General features: G+C 40.7%; 2 protein-coding genes and 1 pseudogene across 2 annotated transcripts; all 3 read right to left on the reverse strand.

Moving 5' to 3' along the window:
- Positions 1-2328: 2328 nt before the first annotated feature.
- LOC147334876 (uncharacterized) lies at positions 2329-10111 on the reverse strand. The gene is made up of 3 exons (XM_086286891.1): positions 9992-10111; positions 3770-4618; positions 2329-3179 (listed from the first exon to the last, which is right to left on the reverse strand). The coding sequence occupies exons 1-3, from the start codon at positions 10072-10074 to the stop codon at positions 2357-2359; spliced, it is 1755 nt and encodes a 584-aa protein (XP_086143017.1). The 5' UTR covers positions 10075-10111; the 3' UTR covers positions 2329-2356.
- LOC147334877 (uncharacterized) lies at positions 10077-12488 on the reverse strand (annotated as a pseudogene).
- A 6116-nt stretch (positions 12489-18604) lies between these two features.
- Positions 18605-19965, reverse strand: LOC147334878 (uncharacterized). The gene is made up of 2 exons (XM_086286968.1): positions 19880-19965; positions 18605-19478 (listed from the first exon to the last, which is right to left on the reverse strand). Exons 1-2 carry the CDS (start codon positions 19963-19965, stop codon positions 18605-18607), a joined length of 960 nt encoding a protein of 319 aa, XP_086143094.1.
- Positions 19966-20869: the final 904 nt, after the last annotated feature.

Consider the following 20869-nt stretch of genomic DNA (forward strand, 5'->3'; position numbering starts at 1 on the left):
CAACTCATGAAACATCTCTTTACATCTTGTTGAATTCAGTTGTGTAGAGCAACTGAATTCAACAGCAGGTCAGCAGGTCATAGCCTGGACATGATGCATAATCTGTGCAACTTCATTAGCTTTGTTAATCAAATAGTCAGATGGTTGTTGGGATGATATTTCTCCTCTCCTTTCATAAATGATGAATAAATATATTCACTGCTAAAGGAGGTAATAAATGAAGGACTGAAGGTCTTTTCCTAAATACCTAGAGCATTCGTACATGTCACCATACAGACGCTTCCAGGTTTAACATGGCCCTGCATTGTAATCAGTTGGGTTCATTAAAGATGAACTCTCTTCAGTTATTAACTTAAACTGTCTCTACGCGGGGGAGACATTTACCACAAAGACCGCACGAAGACTATGAGAGTGAACACGTTCATGAGTACTGAACTGAGTCTGACTTTGTAAAGTTGTAGAGACACTATGGTGACATGATTATAAAGTTTTTATTCCCCTTTTTCTCTGGAGAATGTGTTCCTGCTCTGTTTCATTCACTGTTTCGTTTTGTTTCACTTGTTGTTTACTTTCACTTTGCTAGCTGATTGTTTACGTTCAGGTAAAGATTGTCATGAAACTATGATAAGTTAGGAGTCACACTGGTCACAGTCACCACTAAAAGTACATACAAGTACCTGCACTAAAGTGTGTTTCTGTAAAATACCAGCAGCTTTGATCTAACAGTAGTGTTTGAACCATCTGACATGAGTTGAAGATCACTGGATAGAAATAAAAGCTTTGTGATGAAATAAAAATAATAGCAAAATCATCAATCTGTCTATATATCTATATACACATCTATACACTAACACAAGTTTGTAACTGAGTTTTACGTTATGGTCTAAAGTGCATCAGTAAGTCCTGCAGACTACAGTTTCCCATAAATCATCTGATTTACATCACTGTTTATCTTTTTCTGATTTATTCTTATTGTAAACATTCATATACACCTGTGTGTTAGAACCAGTCAGGACACAGGAACACAAACCATTTTCTTCCTCTTTCATCTTTGTTTTATTACTTTCATTCTATTCAACATTTTCATTTTATTCTCAAACAAATATTCACTGTTTTTGTCCTTTGAAACAACTAAGAGATGCATGCTCAATAACCCAGGTAAGCAAATCTCAGAAAGTTGATTCTGCTCATTTGATCGTTAATATGCAAGCTGCTATGACTATTGATGAGAGACCAGGAGTTATACACAGCAGTGTAAGCTGATGGGATTCTCGTCTTAGGGATGTCCACTCCCATTTTTCACATTCATAAAACTGGCTCAGTGTGGTGCTGGTTTCAATCACTATACAGCTGCAGTGTTTATAAGGATGAAGAAGTCACTTCAAGGAGGGAAAGTTTCTCACACTGAAAATGCTGCAACCACATGAAGAGAGTCAACTTTGTTGGATAAAGAGGAAAATGAATATATATATTTAAAAAACATGAGAGTTTATCTGTAAAGGTACACACATAATGGACATTCAGTTTGTCTATTTCTTATTACCTTTGTGTTTTGTATATAATCTCTAAATGTCACTGAGAAGCAGATGAGTCGATGCTTCTGGTGATAAAGTGCTCATTGATTAAAGTTTAATTTCTGCTTCATTTTCACAGGTCATTCATTTTCATAATGCCTGCTGATTGAAACTCACGTCCACCTGTGAGCTCCATAAAGAGCAGTGGATTTTATCACATGTGACTCTGCTTCAGTCACATCCCAGCAATGAATTAAAGTCATTATGTTTTAAACTACATTGATATAAAAAGTCAAGAAAGTACAAACGATACAAGAATCCAAAATGTAGTTTGATTTCATCATAAAAAAATAGATAAATACAGGTGATATCTTTAAATTACACAGAGAGATTTACCTCCATGTCAGTGTGGAGCTAAACTAGACAATAAAGTGCTGTGTACTCTTTTCTGTCAGGATAAAGTATAAGACAGTCTGTACACTGAAGTCCAGCCTGAGCTCTGAGGAAAAGCAGCAACAACACAAACAGCTTAAAGTGCACAAAAATCTGGAGAGTGATTCATGTAATAATTAAATAAATTCCCCTAGGGATCAATAAAGTATTCTGATTCTGATTCATGTAGGCTTCATTAAAGAAGTGAAACTGGCTGATAGACTGAAGGCTACTTTGAACTACTGGAAACATCTGTGATTGTAATTAAACTCAAACATATGTTCAACATGAGTCCTGTGTGGGTTTCTTTTTTCAAACTAACAATGAAACTGTTTTTGTGGTTTAATGTTTCTGAAACAGTTTTAAAACATTTAACACAGAAAAGATGATAAGATGTCGATTGAGTGTATTTAACTCAACAGACTCTTAAAACGATCCAACCAGTTCACACTGAATGCATCTGGTGAACATGTCATCACAGTGTTGTCTTCAGTGCAGCAGTACTGCTCCTGCAGATACTTCCTGTCAGATTTCTGTCCTGTAGACTGATCACTCAGACAGGTATCAAGGTGCACGGTGGCTTTAAACCTGGAGGAGAGGAGCACCAGGGACAGAGCCAAGCAGACGACAGAGAACGGGACACTTTCTCTCTCTCCTGGGAGGATGAACGGGATGACGATTCGGTTTCGTCCTGGTGGACCATATTTTGATGAGAGAGACTTAAATGTTTTCCACGTACCATCATCTTCCTTCAGAGGGCTCACAATGATGTTTGGGATCTTCCGTCCTCCAGCTTTCTTCAGTGAGTTCCAGCAGTTTGGCAGATTCATGGGTTGATATTTGTCAAGAGGAATCTTGTCGCCTTTTTCTTTTCTACGGTAAAAAACTCTGTGCTGTGGCCTCATTTTCCCTGTTGCAATGCCATAGGTTACATCAGGTGTGGTGGCACAGTTCCAGGGAGAGTACAGGACCAGGTCAGTGATGGTGGGCAGAGGCAGCAAACACTTGGCTGGGATCTGGGAGTCTGTGATTGATCCATGTGCCACAAAGATTATGTCAACAGTGTCTCTGTGGTTCTTCTTTTCTTCCTCATCAATTTTACTTTTCAGGAAATCAAACATGTCTGAGAGTTTTCTGAAGGTGCCAGACTCTGAATCTTCTCTCAGCCACTGCAGGACAGTTTCATCTTTGCAGTTTTCTGTTGCAAGGTTTATTAATTTTTTCAGCATTTCCCTTTTAGAAAAACAAACAAACAGACACACAGACACAAATTAGTGAGTGCAGACATCTTTGACTGGGTTACCCAACTGGGTACCCTGGGTTACCCAACCCCAACTGTTTAGTTCTGTTGTGATATTTTTAATCATAAAATACTTCCTACCATCCTGTGATAGACAACATGTCCAGCCTGTCATTATAGACTTCTAATCACTACATTGAACTTCTGCAGTGAACCATGGCTAATAGACCTGCGGAAGCTCAGCATGGAGCTAAACTAGAAAATAAAGTGCATTAAAGTGCAAAACAATCTGGAGACTGGTTCATGTAGGCTTCATTAAAGAAGTGAAACTGGCTGATAGACAGCAGACACCTTTAAATTACTGGAAGCATCTGCAATTGTAATTAAACTCAAACATATGTTCTAATACGACTTCTGTGTGACTTTCTTTTTAAATCTGACCTCAGCAAGAAAAACAACAACAACAAATAAAACAATTGTTTTTATAGTTTGATGTTTCCGGAACAGCTTTTTAAAAACAGACACAGAAAAGATGATAAGATGTGGATGGAATGCATTAAATAGACTTTTAAAATAATCCCACCAGTTCACATCGAAGGCATCTGGTGAGCAGGTCATCCCAGTGTTGTCTTCAGTGCAGTAGTACTGCTCCTGCAGATACTTCCTGTCAGATTTCTGTCCTGTAGACTTATCACTCAGACAGGTATCAAGGTGCACGGTGGCTTTAAACCTGGAGGAGAGGAGCACCAGGGACAGAGCCAAGGCAACAACAGAGAATGGGACACTTTCACTCTCTCCTGGGACGATGAACGGGATGACGATGTGGTTTCTTCCTGGTGGGCCATATTTTGTTGAGAGAGACTTAAATCTTTCCCACACGCCATCATCTTCCTCCAGAGGTCTAACACTGATGTTTGGGATCATGCGTCCTCCCACTTTCTTCAGTGAGTTCCAGTAGTTTGGCAGGTTTGGGGGTTGCTGTTTGTAAACAACAGTTACACTATGGAAAAAAAACGGTAGTGGAAGATTACGGTAAAAAACTCTGTGCTGTGGCCTCATTTTCCCTGTTGCAATGCCATAGGTCACTTCAGGTGTGGTGGCACAGTTCCAGGGAGAGTACAGGACCAGGTCAGTGATGGTGGGCAGAGGCAGCAAACAGCTGGCTGGGATCATGGAGTCTCTGATTGCTCCATGTGCCACAAAGATTATGTCAACAGTGTCATCATGGTTCTTCTTTTCTTCCTCATCAATTTTACTTTTCAGGAAATCAAACATGTCTGAGAGTTTTCTGAAGGTGCCAGACTCTGAATTTTCTCTCAGCCACTGCAGGACAGTTTCGTCTTTGCAGTTCTCTATTGCAAGGTTTATTAATCTTTTCCTTTCAGCAGAGCTCCTGGGACTTTCAGGGCGACACGCATCAGCCAGCCTTTTCCTTTTATAAAACAACAAAAAAAATAAATCCTTTTTTAGCAAGTGCAGAAAGCTTTGACTGGATCACTGTGATACTAAAGAGAGTGAGGTCATATATGAGCACTAGGGGAGCAACAATACTCGTATCGATATTGAACCGTTCGATACAGTGCTTTCGGTTCGGTACGCATATGTATGAACAATACAAAATAAATTTTTAATTTGTTTTATCAATTTTCCTTCTGACGATGCTGTCTGTGTTGAGCGCTCAGTGGATCTGCGCTCGACAGTGCAGCCTATGCGGAGTAGTCGACCGCAGATTCACTGAGCGCAGGGCAAGCTAGCGAGACAGAAGTTAAGCTCTCCTTGCAACATGGCAAATTGAACCTCCCCCACCCTCATTCAGATCTGGCTTTTGGAACTATTTTGGTTTTCATGTGACGTATGACCCTGAAGGTAAGCGCGTCATGGACTAAAGTAAAATAGTATGTTGGATGTGCCACGCAATGCTCAATTACATGGGTGGGAGCTAGTGTGTTAGCGCAGTTAGCTCGTTAACGTGTTGGCCGTCTAGCCCCATGCACGGGCGATCCGCGGCGATCCGCGGTAGCTCGTTAACGGAGATTTGCCGTGTTGTGGCGTTAATGTCATTTCAACGAGATTTACGCTGACAGCACTAGTGGGAACACAACAAATATGACTGCACATTTAAACCGACATCATCCTAGTGCAAAGACAAGTGGAAGCAGACAAAAACAACAAGCACGCATGCTACAAACTTTACCCGAGTCATTTAGACAGCCGTTAGCACATGATTCTTCTTATGGGGACCTGATATGTTTAATATGCTGCTGAGAATATAGCCCAGAAGAAGCGTATAGTATAGTTTTTATTTTGGAAAGAGCCATTTCTCTGTAATAAACTCTCTTTTCCAAAGATGAGTGATTCCTCAATCAGATACAGGGCTCGCAAAATTGCAGGCCCGACATCACGGGGCTAGCGATTTTTCCAGTCGGGCTGCCAAAATCTATCTCTTCCCTGCCCGTCGGGCTACCATAGGAAGGAAAAATATATGTCAATGCTTTTGCATTCTTTCGGAAATGTAGCTGGGTAATTATGTCATTGGCATCGGTGAGCCACTGCCAATATGTGACATATTGAAATCGCGTTTGAATTTGCGCTGTTTTTTTGCTTTCACTTTGCAATTGTGCGAACTGTGTATAGAGAGCGACAGCACTGATTGGTGAGTGATGATAATTTGCGCACCAATTCCTCTGACATCGTCTTATTAATCGTTAGCTTACTTTGCAAACATGACAAGTGAAATCTCCCGCAGCAAGCTTAAATATGTGAGAGGTTGATCGCGCAGAGAAACGCTGAGCGTTATGTGAGTGCGTGTGTAAAAGCAGCAGGATATATATTGTAGCGGGTCAGGGCTGTTCAGGGTTCTGTTTGTACAGTTATGTTTTGTTTATGTTGCCATAGTGACGGGTGACGCCCTCTCGCTGCGACGGTGTGTCCTTCCGGGGTCAGAGGGCGCCCTGTGTGTTGTTGTTGTTGTTGTTGCTGTGCTGTTGCCGGGCGCCCTGTGTGTTGTTGTTGTTGTTGTTGCTGTGCTGTTGCCGCGCTGAGCAGTTAGCTGGCGGCAGTGTTCTTCTGCAGATGTCAATAAACGGCTGTGCTCCCTGGCTAGCTCACGGGAAGCAAGACCAAACGACACCTCCGTCTCCTCCTTGTCTGAGCTCGCCACATTGGTGTCAGAAGTGGGATGATGGTGGCACCCCATGTTCTGACCCGAGTGACTTTTCTCCCGCCGGTCGTGACCGGCCGGTGCGCCAAAAGAAGGCACCTGGACATTTGCAGGACTTTGTGTGGAGTAATGGGGTCGTCGGGGACGACTGACCCCTTAGGTGGGGGGCTATGTAGCGGGTCAGGGCTGTTCGGGGTTCTGTTTGTACAGTTATGTTTTGTTTATGTTGCCATAGTGACGGGTGACGCCCTGTCGCTACAACGATGTGTCCTTCCGAGGTCAGAGGGCGCCCTGTGTGTTGTTGTTGTTGTTGTTGCTGTGCGGTTGCCGCGCTGAGCAGTTAGCTAGCGGCAGTGTTCTTCTGCAGATGTCAATAAACGGCTGTGCTCCCTGGCTAGCTCACGGGAAGCAAGACCAAACGACACCTCCGTCTCCTCCTTGTCTGAGCTCGCTACAATATTTTAGTTCTGCTGAGCCAAATAGGGTGAAGAAGTGACAGCCAAAGAAAAGCTTACCACAAAACGGAAAAGTTATGACAAATCAGACTATAAGGCAAAAAGAAAGTGCAGCTTTATAGTTTCATGGACAAAAGAATTTCTGTGGCTGCAATATGACAAGCGAAATAACCAGGGCTGCACATAAGTGGTCCGCAGGTGCGCATTCGCTGTCAAAATAAAAAATGGGCACAAGATAAGAAGTTGCAATGCGTGTTTGCATACATAAGATTTTCAGGAGGAGGACAGACATTTGTTTAGAACTCTTAAAGATGTCGAAGAAGCAAGCTCCTTTAAGCAATTACTGTGATGTTCCTCCACCTCCAAAGAAATGTCAGAAGGAGTCCGGACCACAAAAGAAGCACGTATTCTCGGAAAAGTAGTTGCAGGAGGTGAGCTGGCTTCAAACAAATGATGAACGCACAGAGATGTGGTGTGGAATGTGCCGTGAAAATTTAATAAATGACAAATTAAAAAGGCATGAACATTTTTTTGTATCGAAAAAGTATCGAACCGTGACACCAAAGTATCGAACCGAACCGTGAATTTTGTGTATTGTTGCAACCCTAATGAGCACACATATGCAGATCTGTTGTGATATTTTTAATCATAAAAGTTTTCTGCCACCCTGTGACAGACAGAATGTCCAGCCTGTCACTATAGAGTTTGACTTTAGCTGAGTTTCACTTCTAATCACTACATTAAACTTCTGCAGTGAACCACAGATAAAAGACCTGCAGAAGTCGTGACTCTACATACTAGAGATGGCACGATACCACTTTTTTATGTCCGATACCGATACCGATATCATAAATTTGGATATCTGCCGATACCGATATGAATCCGATATAGTGTTTTTTAATCAACAAAACTGTTTTTTAAAATATCTTGCTGCATTTTGCAAGTCTGCAAGTTCATACTCAAGTTTAAAACAACAACTACACTAAAGCTATTCTGTTATACCTGTATGCAAAAAAAAAAAATTCATAGTTCAGCAATACTGATCAATCTAATAAACTTAAACCTACACCATCCTCCCTATTCTGGTATTTTAAAGAGTACTTAGCGTAAATATTAAGCAACCTAACTAATAGGGTTCCAACTCCCAGCAACAACATAAATAAATAAAAAATAGGGAACCACCCCTCACGCTCCACCTCATGATGCTTAATCGACGTAATCAACCTTAATTTGATGCAGTGTGAAAAAAAAATGCACAGAAATCAATTATTTTTCAAGAAATATTAAATAGATTCAACATCTTTCTTCAACAAAATTGCAGACTGCACAGATGGTACCTTCCCAAAGAAAAAAGTACTATAGCTTACTAGGGTATTGGTATATATATTAGACTTAATAGTCACTATATACAGTAATTGACTTCTATTCATTTTACATCAAATTAAAACTTTGGGTGTCAGATAATTATTTATTAAAAGCTAGACATTTTAAATGAGAATAAGAAAGAAAAGTATGTCTTTGTGCCCCCTTTTCCCTGTTAATGCCCTATCGGCCCCCCTGGCTAAACTTTGCTAGATCCGCCCCTGCACAGTTACCAGCGTCAGCTACATAGAAAAAGCTCCTGGTGTAGAAAGTAATATTAAATAAATTCTAACAACAGCTTATCAAGCTTAAACGTGCTGCTGTTGTTCAGCCGCTGGTTTCCTCTTTCTGGCGCAAAGTGGACCAACAACAAAGAAGAGAGAAGGACTCGCGACAGAAAAGCCGATCAGCTGATCAGTTTCACGATTGAAGTAGCAGCAGGAGAGCGAGAGGCAGTCGCTCGTTAAGCTTAACGCAGGAATGCTTTACAAACATTCAGAGATGGACTTACACGCTTGCTTTACTTCTCTCGGGATAACTTTGTCGGAGATGAAATGCCGGGTTGCTAGCGAAGCTCCACATGCTATCCAGACCACCGACAGGTCCCGCATGCCACAGCCGCTCTATCACGTGATGCATACTGCTCCGACGTGCTAACGTTCTGAGGTGAGTTACGGTGTGTTGCAAGTTTTGTGAGGTGCTTTCGTGATATTTAATGGATCGGATTACATTTTTTATTTTTCTCCGATATCCGATCCAGTAATTTAGGTCAGTATCGGACCGATACCGATACGTAATATCGGATCGGTCCATCTCTACTACATACTATTAGGAGAAATCAACAATATTCTACATTTGGACACCACGGCGCCAGCTGCTCAGGCCCAAGGCTGGAGCCCACCAAAACAACTCCCTGATAACGACTGTGTGATGACTATTCTTCCCATCCCATGAAGGACACCTGGATCGGCTGGAGGACTGTTTACTTAGCCTGATAGGCCGAAGGACACTGTCTCAGCTGAACTATGGACACGCACACACATACACTTACACTGATAAGCACGCACTCATCCCCCCTCCCTTCCCAACGCCTTCGATGCTTGTTTCCTGCGAGGGAACACGGCGGGTCTGCGTGCCGCGCTGGAATGGTAGCGCTGTGCGGGGCGGCTGCTGTGTTCGCTTCGGATTACCCCTCACCCCCCTCCCACCCCTGTGGCTTGTCATGTCTTCACAATGTTGTGCTGTGGACATTTATGTGCTTTTTGTGCAGAGGAGTTTTTTTTGTTTCCTGTTCTCATGCTGTCCTACCATGGAAGCATAGCATGAGTAGGGGTCTCTTTTTTTCCTCTTGTACTTTCCCCACTGTAGTGTATATTTCAATGTTTTTCTGATTCTACCAATCTCCGACCTGTATCCCCATGTAATGTTTGTGTTATATATGTACGGTCGGGGGGGGGGGGGGGGGTCCCATTTCACTGCAGGGCAACCTGCATGTGACGAATAAAAGCTTGATTGATATTAACAGAAGATTTGCTATAATTATAACAAACTCTGTGAGGAAAGATTTCATGTAAAAAATAAAATGGAGGCAGGTATGACCTCAGGTTTATCACTCAGCTCTCTTTCTCCTTTTTCTTTTAAAACTGGATTCATGTTCATTTGATTTCTGTCAGAGCTTCAAATCTCCACCACCCCATAATGTTCAAAAAGCCCCATTCAAAAAGTGGATTTAGACACAATTAATTTAAATAGGTTTCTTCATTGTACAGTGACTGAAATATGAAAATCTTTATTATCTTCCAAATAAATTTGTTCGTGAGAGACTCACAGAATTTCCGCTTGCATTTCCATCGCCTCTAAAAAAGCCATGGCTCTCAGAGCCATGATGAGTTCGAGTTCGTCTTTGTCCATATTCAGTTGATAATCAGCTCAGGAACACAAAGCAGCTCCTCCTCCTGCGACCTGAAGAACAACCATAAGTCAAGTGTAGCTGTAGCTCAGTGATATTATTCTGTTTTAAAGATCTTCAAAGTGAACAAAGACACGCCCACTCAGATTTACACTGTTTCTATTATTTTGTCCACCTGATTTTTGAGTTTAGCTGAATGACAGAAAACCTCTGTGAACAATTGAATGTCACCAGCTTGTTAAACTGAAGCCTTCATAAAGTCTGCTGATCAATAATCAAACTATGATATAAAGTATGTACAGAGTGGATCACATAGATCACCAATGAAAGCGGCAACAACAATCACCACACATGAAGACGTTAAACTTTCAGTCTGAATCAGACTGTTTCCTTACCTGCCTTGGAGAGCACAAGTGAGTGTGTGAAGGAATCTGATCATGCGAGGTGTTCAGCGATCTTTATGTAGCCTGAATCAAGATCACAGGCAAATAAAAACATGATGAAAGTGAAAGCACAGACACCAGGGTAATCCCCGTTATTTACACAAAGAAAACGAAAGAAAAAAAATCTTAAAGTAAAATTCACTGCGTCATGTGGATTATTTATATTATCAATAGTTTTTGTTTTTAACAGCCATTCTCACTCTATGAAAGTAAACAAATTAAGGTTCCAGCAGCAGCTCTGTGAGGCTCATTCATACCAACCTGTGAAGGCAGAGATACAAACACAGTAGAGGTTGTTCATTTTCTAGGTTTTTGCTAGTTTAGCTCTTTGGGGTCTTGAAATCATGGTACATGTTTCCACTTCTTCATAAAAGATAAGACACAGAATTCAATCTCCTCCTCGTGTCAGCTCTGTAAGCAGGAGTCCACCTCACAGTCACAACTGCATTCAGGGAGATGTGAACATACAGGGAGTCATTTTAAAATTATAATAATTTACATCAACCACTGACACCAGATTAATACACAAGTCTGAAATAAATCTATTTTCACACAGTTTGTCTTTGTGAGGATTTACTTTACCTTTGGAAACAGATCGGACAACAACACAGAGCACAGCAGCAGTCTGCCTGGTTTTAGACCAAGAAGAATAACAAGAGTCATTTATGGACACAAGTTAAGTTGAACAAGTAGAACAATTAGAGACAGAATATGATGATATGAACCTTTTTAATTCATTAAGGTCATCTTGACACAGAGAATTAGAAGAATCTTAAAACTGTCCATCACACACCTGACAGGAGACTTTAAACCTCTTATCAGCTGATTTTACAGCAGTGACAGTGTGTTTACACAACAGATGAGAGTTCCTGTAAACCAGCTGATTTACTCTCAGCAGTTCAGCTTACATGTAGCCTCTCAGAAACTGTCATGTCTGTGGGTGTTGGCAAACTTTCCCTTTCGGAGCAGTGGCCCGCCTCTGGACGTTTCCCCTCCATCGCGACTCCCATGGATCTCCCCTCCAGTGCTCTCCCTTGTGAAATAAACAAGACAAACCCTGCTGTTCATATCACACAATACCACCAACAAGCTGGCGCTACATTACTAACTCTACTCTCCTCCACTTCACACATCCTGCCCTGTGCCATTCTATTCAATATTTTCATTTCACTCTTTACAACTTTCACTGTTTTTGTCAAAAATTTTGACAAAATTCTGGCGACTGGTTCATGTAGGCTTCATTAAAGAAGTGAAACTGGCTGATAGACTGAAAAGACCATAAGATGTGGATGAGTGCATCTAATTAAAAACAGACTTCTAAAACGCTCCAACCAGTTCACACTGAATGCATCTGGTGAACATGTCATCACAGTGTTGTCTTCAGTGCAGCAGTACTGCTCCTGCAGATACTTCCTGTCAGATTTCTGACTTATCACTCAGACAGGCATCAAGGTGCACGGTGGCTTTAAACCTGGAAGAGAGGAGCACCAGGGACAGAGCCAAGGCAACGACAGAGAACGGGACACTTTCTCTCTCTCCTGGGACGATGAACGGGATGACGATGCGGTTTCGTCCTGGTGGACCATATTTTGTTGAGAGAGACTTAAATCTTTGCCATGCACCATCATATGGCCGCAGAGGTCTAACAGTGATGTTTGGGATCTTGCGTCCTCCAGCTTTCTTCAGTGAGTTCCAGTAGCAGGTTCAGGGGTTGATAATTGTGAACAACAATTGCACCGTGGGAAAAAAAAAACAGTAGTGAAAGTCTTCGGTGGAAAACTGTGCTGTGGCCTCATTTTTCCTGTTGCAATGTCATAGGTTACATCAGGTGTGGTGGCACAGTTCCAGGGAGAGTACAGGACCAGGTCAGTGATGGTGGGCAGAGGCAGCAAACAGCTGGCTGGGATCATGGAGTCTCTGATTGCTCCATGTTTGGGGTCTTGAAATCCTGGTCCATGTTTCCACTTCTTCATAAAAGATAAGACACAGAATTTGATCTCCTCCTCTGTAAGTGTTACCACTGTAAGCAGGAGTCTACCACATGGTCATGACTGCATTCAAGGAGATGTCAACATGCAGGGAGTCATTTTAAAATATAATAATTTATTTCAGTTCTCTGTTTAAGAACAATGTTCCTCAAAGTCCCAGTGGAGATGATCTGAGGACCACACGATCTCTCAACTCCACAAGGTTAGAGGCCTGTTTCCAGGACGATCAGGCACCACTGTGTCGATTGCAGACATCAGCCAAAGGATCCCACTTTACTGACACCAGATGGTTACACAAATCTGAAATAAATCCATTTTCACACAAACAGGTTTTCTTTGTGAGGATTTACTTTACCTTTACAAACAGGTCAAACAACATTACCGAGCACAGCAGCAGTCTGCCTACAAGAATAATTTTTAGACACAAGTTATTTACCCACCATGGTCACAGAACACAGACCATCAAACTTGTACAGCAACATGTGGTATATGTGAACGATTACATGGAGACAGAATATGACATTATGCAACTTTTGAATTCATTAAGATCATCCTGACACAGAGAAGTAGAAGAATCTTAAATCTTCCATCACACACCTGGCAGGAGACTTACAGCAGTGACGGTGTTTACACAACAGCTGAGAGTTCCTGTAAACCAGCTGATTTACTGTCAGCTGTTCAGCTCACACGTAGAGCTCTGAGACACAGTGTGCTGGTTCTGCTTCTTCTAATTTTCTAACCACTCTCTTGTGACATTTTGCAGTGATCTGTGGCTAAAAGAGTTCCTGCTGCAGAAACCTCGAAACCTAATAAAACCCCAAAGTGTTGATGAAAGCAACTTAAACACACAGTCATACAGAACTTGTAATACTATACTTTTCCTCTCACACACACTCACACTCTGCTGGTTTGTCTACATCATCTGTGTTTTATTCTGTGTTTAACCTCTTTACCTCTTTTTAATATTATAGTGTAACCGAACCACGGCAGACCTGACGACATGTACATGCTTTGCAGCAGACTTTACACACACGGTTGCTGTACAAACACAGTTGGTAAATGGCCTGTATTTGTATAGCGCTTTACATATCCAGTCATCCACACATTGGTGATGGCAGCTACATTGTAGCCACAGCCACCCTGAGGCGAGGCTGCCGGACACTGGCGCCACCGGGCCCTCTGACCACCACCAGTAGGTAACGGGTGAAGTGTCTTGCCCAAGGACAAAACGACCGAGACTGTCCAAGCCGGGGCTCGAACCGGCAACCTTCCGATTACAAGGCGAACTCCCAACTCTTGAGCCACGATCACCCCAAGTTGGCTGCTGCTCCACAGCTCACAGCCTGACACACACCATCCACAATCACAACAGTTGGCGACGTGTGATTGCAGATGCCTCTCAGGTGTGTCGGCCTCCCCTGCAGCGGCACCGCAGACCACACCCCGCCACATTTTGTCTTCTACTGTTCACTCAGTTGCTTTGCTGCCACTTATCTATGTTTTGATGGATTAGTTTGCTGCACTGTAATGGTTTAAAGTAAAGAATAATGTGTGACTGGTGCACAGTGGCTGTGGCTTAATGCTCAGAGGTAGCTTACAGCAAGTAAAGCAGAGATTAATGCGATTTCTAGCTGACGATTCTTAGATCCATTCGCTGATTTTCCCTTTCATACCAACTTTATACCATCTAGTATAAAGACAGTGTACTCTCAGAGAGTGGAAGTATGTCTGGACAACTCATGAAACATCTCTTTACATCTTGTTGAATTCAGTTGTGTAGAGCAACTGAATTCAACAGCAGGTCAGCAGGTCATAGCCTGGACATGATGCATAATCTGTGCAACTTCATTAGCTTTGTTAATCAAATAGTCAGATGGTTGTTGGGATGATATTTCTCCTCTCCTTTCATAAATGATGAATAAATATATTCACTGCTAAAGGAGGTAATAAATGAAGGACTGAAGTTCGTTTCCTAAATACCTAGAGCATTCGTACATGTCACCATACAGACGCTTCCAGGTTTAACATGGCCCTGCATTGTAATCAGTTGGGTTCATTAAAGATGAACTCTCTTCAGTTATTAACTTAAACTGTCTCTACGCGGGGGAGACATTTACCACAAAGACCGCACGAAGACTATGAGAGTGAACACGTTCATGAGTACTGAACTGAGTCTGACTTTGTAAAGTTGTAGAGACACTATGGTGACATGATTATACTGTTTTTATTCCCCTTTTCTCTGGAGAATGTGTTCCTGCTCTGTTTCATTCACTGTTTAGTTTTGTTTCACTTGTTGTTTACTTTCACTTTGCTAGCTGATTGTTTACGTTCAGGTAAAGATTGTCATGAAACTATGATAAGTTAGGAGTCACACTGGTCACAGTTACCACTAAAAGTACATACAAGTACCTGCACTAAAGTGTGTTTCTGTAAAATACCAGCAGCTTTGATCTAACAGTAGTGTTTGAACCATCTGACATGAGTTGAAGATCACTGGATAGAAATAAAAACTTTGTGATGAAATAAAAATAACAGCAAAATCATCCATCTGTCTATATATCTATATACACATCTATACACTAACACAAGTTTGTAACTGAGTTTTACGTTATGGTCTAAAGTGCATCAGTAAGTCCTGCAGACTACAGTTTCCCATAAATCATCTGATTTACATCACTGTTTATCTTTTTCTGATTTATTCTTATTGTAAACATTCATACACACCTGTGTGTTAGAACCAGTCAGGACACAGGAACACAAACCATTTTCTTCCTCTTTCATCTTTGTTTTATTACTTTCATTCTATTCAACATTTTCATTTTATTCTCAAACAAATATTCACTGTTTTTGTCCTTTGAAACAACTAAGAGATGCATGCTCAATAACCCAGGTAAGCAAATCTCAGAAAGTTGATTCTGTTCATCTGATAGTTAATATGCAAGCTGCTATGACTATTGATGAGAGGCCAGGAGTTATACACAGCAGTGTAAGCTGATGGGATTCTCATCTTAGGGATGTCCACTCCCATTTTTCACATTTATAAAACTGGCTCAGTGTGGTGCTGGTTTCAATCACTATGCAGCTGCAGTGTTGTTCACCTGTTACCATACAGACACTTCCAGGTCACTTCTCTTAGTTAGGAACGTTCCTGAGCAAAACTATTTAATTATTTGAACATGCCCCTGGATTTTAATTGGGTGGGTTTATTAAAGATGAGCTAACTGCAGTGCAGATCGAATGACGCTGTGGTCCCAGTAAAGTGATCATGCAGCAGAAAGTTAAAGGCAAGTCCTTTTCAGTCGTTAACTTAAACTGTTTCCACAGGGAGCGACATTTTACCGCTGATTACTGATTTCTGTAAAATACCAGCAGCTTTGATCTAACAGTAGTATTTGAACCATCAGGCATGAGTTCAGGCTCACTGGTCAGAAATGAAAACTTTGTAATAAAGTAAAAATAACAACAAAAACATCAATCTGTCTATATATCTGTGTATGCAGACACACATGTTTGTAGCTGAGTTTTAACGTCTAATTTTATATGTTGTTAAAACTTGTCATCTGGTAGAACAAACTTTATTTTCTAAAGTGCATCAGTAAACCCTGCAGTCTTTGGAGTTTCCCACAAATCATCTGATTTACATCACTGTTTATCTGTTTCTAATTTATTGTTATCATAGACATTCATCTACACTTATGTGTTAGAACCAGTCAGGACACAGGAACACAAACCATTTTCTTCCTCTTTCATCTTTGTTTTATTACTTTCATTCTATTCAACATTTTCATTTTATTCTCAAACAAATATTCACTGTTTTTGTCCTTTGAAACAACTAAGAGATGCATGCTCAATAACCCAGGTAAGCAAATCTCAGAAAGTTGATTCTGTTCATCTGATAGTTAATATGCAAGCTGCTATGACTATTGATGAGAGGCCAGGAGTTATACACAGCAGTGTAAGCTGATGGGATTCTCATCTTAGGGATGTCCACTCCCATTTTTCACATTTATAAAACTGGCTCAGTGTGGTGCTGGTTTCAATCACTATGCAGCTGCAGTGTTGTTCACCTGTTACCATACAGACACTTCCAGGTCACTTCTCTTAGTTAGGAACGTTCCTGAGCAAAACTATTTAATTATTTGAACATGCCCCTGGATTTTAATTGGGTGGGTTTATTAAAGATGAGCTAACTGCAGTGCAGATCGAATGACGCTGTGGTCCCAGTAAAGTGATCATGCAGCAGAAAGTTAAAGGCAAGTCCTTTTCAGTCGTTAACTTAAACTGTTTCCACAGGGAGCGACATTTTACCGCTGATTACTGATTTCTGTAAAATACCAGCAGCTTTGATCTAACAGTAGTATTTGAACCATCAGGCATGAGTTCAGGCTCACTGGTCAGAAATGAAAACTTTGTAATAAAGTAAAAATAACAACAAAAACATCAATCTGTCTATATATCTGTGTATGCAGACACACATGTTTGTAGCTGAGTTTTAACGTCTAATTTTATATGTTGTTAAAACTTGTCATCTGGTAGAACAAACTTTATTTTCTAAAGTGCATCAGTAAACCCTGCAGTCTTTGGAGTTTCCCACAAATCATCTGATTTACATCACTGTTTATCTGTTTCTAATTTATTGTTATCATAGACATTCATCTACACTTATGTGTTAGAACCAGTCAGGACACAGGAACACAAACCATTTTCTTCCTCTTTCATCTTTGTTTTATTACTTTCATTCTATTCAACATTTTCATTTTATTCTCAAACAAATATTCACTGTTTTTGTCCTTTGAAACAACTAAGAGATGCATGCTCAATAACCCAGGTAAGCAAATCTCAGAAAGTTGATTCTGTTCATCTGATAGTTAATATGCAAGCTGCTATGACTATTGATGAGAGGCCAGGAGTTATACACAGCAGTGTAAGCTGGTGAGATTCTCATCTTAAGGATTGCCTTTTCCTTTTTTGACATTCATGAAACTGGCTCAGTGTGGTGCTGGTTTCAATCACTATGCAGCTGCACTGTTTATAAGGCTGAGGACGTCTGCAGTCAGCTGAGAGTGAAGAAGTCACTTCAAGGAGGGAAATTTTTCACACTGAAAATTCTGCATCAGGTGAAGAGAGTCAACTTTGTTGGATAAAGAGGAAAATTAATATATATATTAAAAAACAACGTGACTGAGTGTATCTGTAATAGTACAGACATGATGGACATTCAGTTTGTCTATTTCTGATGACCTTTGTGTTTTGTATATAATCTCTAAATGTCACTGAGAAACAGATGAGTCGATGCTTCTGGTGATAAAGTGCTCATTGATTAAAGTTTAATTTCTGCTTCATTTTCACAGTTCATTCATTTTCATAATGCCTGCTGGTTGAAACTCACTTCCACCTGTGAGCTCCTGAAAGAGCAGTGGATTTTATCACATGTGACTATGGTTCAGTTACATCCCAGCAATGAATTAAAGTCATTATGTTTTAATTTAAATTAATATAACAAGTCAAGAAAGTACAAACGATACAAGAAACCAAAATGTAGTTTGATTTCATCATAAATAAAATAGATACATTAAGGTGTTTAAATTACACAGAGAGGCAGAGTTTAAACACTGTGTGTCTTTGTCTGCTCAGCTGTTTGCAGGTTTACCTCCATGTCAGTGTGGAGCTAAACTAGACAATAAAGTGCTGTGTACTCTTTTCTGTCAGGATAAAGTATAAGACAGTCTGTACACTGAAGTCCAGCCTGAGCTCTGAGGAAAAGCGGCAGCTACACAAACAGCTTAAAGTGCACAAAAATCTGGAGACTGATTCATGTAATAATTAAATAAATTCCCCTAGGGATCAATAAAGTATTCTGATTCTGATTCATGTAGGCTTCATTAAAGAAGTGAAACTGGCTGATAGACTGAAGGCTACTTTGAACTATTGGAAACATCTGTGATTGTAATTAAACTCAAACATATGTTCAACATGAGTCCTGTGTGGGTTTCTTTTTACATCTGAGCTCCACAGATAAAAACAATAAAATGGTTTCATGTTTCTGGACCAGTTTTTAAGAAACTGACACAGAAAAGACCATAAGATGTGGATGAGTGCATCTAATTAAAAAGACTCTTAAAATAATCCCACCAGTTCACACTGAATGCATCTGGTGAGCAGGTCATCACAGTGTTGTCTTCAGTGCAGCAGTACTGCTCCTGCAGATACTTCCTGTCAGATTTCTGTCCTGTAGACGCATCACTGAGACAGGCATTAAAGTGAACGGTGGCTTTAAACCTGGAAGAGAGGAGCACCAAGGACAGAGCCAAGGCAACGACAGAGAACGGGACACGTTCTCTCTCTCCTGGGAGGATGAACGGGATGACGATGCGGTTTCGTCCTGGTGGACCATATTTTGATGAGAGAGACTTAAATCTTTCCCACACACCGTCATGTGGCTGCAGAGGTCTAACGATGATGTTTGGGATCATGCGTCCTTCAGCTTTCTTCAGTGAGTTCCAGCAGTTTGGCAGGTTCAGGGGTTGATGTTTGTCAAAAAGAATTCTACTGTGGAGAAAAAACGGTAGTGAACGGTAAAAAACTCTGTGCTGTGGCCTCATTTTCCCTGTTGCAATGCCATAGGTTACATCAGGTGTGGTGGCACAGTTCCAGGGAGAGTACAGGACCAGGTCAGTGATGGTGGGCAGAGGCAGCAAACACTTGGCTGGGATCGTGGAGTCTGTGATTGATCCATGTGCCACAAAGATTATGTCAACAGTGTCGCTGTGGTTCTTCTTTTCTTCCTCATCAATTTTACTTTTCAGAAAATCAAACATGTCTGAGAGTTTTCTGAAGGTGCCAGACTCTGAATTTTCTCTCAGCCACTGCAGGACAGTTTTGTCTTTGCAGTTTTCTGTTGCAAGTTTTATTAATCTTTTCCTTTCAGCAGAGCTCCTGGGACTTTCAGGGCGACATGCAGCATTCCTATTTGCCCTTTTATTAGAAAAGAACAAAGAACGAAGATTAGCAAGTGCAGACAGCTTTGACTGGATCAGTGTGATACTAAAGAAAACTGAACCTTTAAGTGTCTGAGTGAGGTCATAAATGGTCCCAAGTATTTAGTTCTTTTGTGATATTTTTAATCATAAAAATGTTTCCTACCAAGCTGTGACAGACATGTCCAGCCTGTCACTATAGACTTTGATGTTAGTGTCCATGTTAAATGCTGATTCTGCATTTTCACAGTTACACTCTCAATCACCCTGTGATGTTAGCTCCACTTAAAAAGTGGATTCATACATTTAATTTTAAAAAAATATTTGGGGGGGTTTGCGCAGTGACTGAAACATGAAACACGTTTATTTTTTAAATCAATTTGTTCTTCAGAGACTCACAGAATTTCTGCTTGTTTTTCCATCGCCTCTAAAAAAGCCTCCATGAGTCTGAGAGCCAGGAAGAGTTCGAGTTCGTCTTTGTCCATATTCAGTTGATAATCAGCTCAGGAACACAAAGCAGCTCCTCCTCCTGCGACCTGAAGAACAACCATAAGTCAAGTGTAGCTGTAGCACAGTGATATTATTCTGTTTTAAAGATCTTCAAAGTGAACAAAGACACGCCCACTCAGATTTACACTGTTTCTATTATTTTGTCCACCTGATTTTTGAGTTTAGCTGAATGACAGAAAACCTCTGTGAACAATTGAATGTCACCAGCTTGTTAAACTGAAGCCTTCATAAAGTCTGCTGATCAATAATCAAACTATGATATAAAGTATGTACAGAGTGGATCACATAGATCACCAATGAAAGCAGCAACAACAATCACCACACATGAAGACGTTAAACTTTCAGTCTGAATCAGACTGTTCATGATTATCTGAAGAATTAAAGGTGAAGTGCAGTAAAATATTCAGTGTAACTATTTCTGAAGTAACTGAATGAAGCAGACTAGAAATCTGTCACTGAAGTAAAAATCTACTTTACCTTACCTGCTTTGGAGAGCACAGGTGAGTGTGTGAAGAAAATATAAGTATGTGCTGTCTTCATCTATGAGCTTAATGGAGTCTGAATCATCGGTCATGATCACAGGCAAATAAAAACATGGTAAAAGTGAAACCACAGATACCAGGGTAATCCCGGGGATTTACACAAAGAAAACGAAAGAAAAAAAAACTTAAAGTAAAATTTACTGCTTAATCAGAGTTCTCAATATTATTAATAGCTTTTGTTTTTAGCAGGCATTCTCACTCTCTGAAAGTAAGTAATTAAAGTTTCAGCTAATTTAGCAAATAACAAAAGCCTAAGTGTTGATGAAAATAGCTTAAAGTTCACACATATTTATGCAGAACTTTAATTACTACACTTTTCCTCTCACACACAATCACA

The sequence above is a fragment of the Aulonocara sp. 'chitande type north' Nkhata Bay genome, linkage group LG3 (genome assembly GCF_057382095.1).
Source record: "Aulonocara sp. 'chitande type north' Nkhata Bay isolate Kocher_YH1m ecotype deep benthic linkage group LG3, A_spYH_male_GT1.1, whole genome shotgun sequence".
In the NCBI taxonomy this organism is placed as follows: domain Eukaryota; kingdom Metazoa; phylum Chordata; class Actinopteri; order Cichliformes; family Cichlidae; genus Aulonocara; species Aulonocara sp. 'chitande type north' Nkhata Bay.

Coding starts and splice junctions, on each gene's coding strand:
- LOC147334876 (XM_086286891.1), bottom strand. CDS start 10,074: ATGGACAAAGACGAACTCGAACTCATCATGGCTCTGAGAGCCATGGCT. Junction 4,619..9,991: donor GAAATGCAAGCGGAAATTCT/GTGAGTCTCTCA, acceptor GTTTTATAAAAG/GAAAAGGCTGGCTGATGCGT. Junction 3,180..3,769: donor GATGCCTTCGATGTGAACTG/GTGGGATTATTT, acceptor TTTTTCTAAAAG/GGAAATGCTGAAAAAATTAA.
- LOC147334878 (XM_086286968.1), bottom strand. CDS start 19,965: ATGGACAAAGACGAACTCGAACTCTTCCTGGCTCTCAGACTCATGGAG. Junction 19,479..19,879: donor GAAAAACAAGCAGAAATTCT/GTGAGTCTCTGA, acceptor TTCTAATAAAAG/GGCAAATAGGAATGCTGCAT.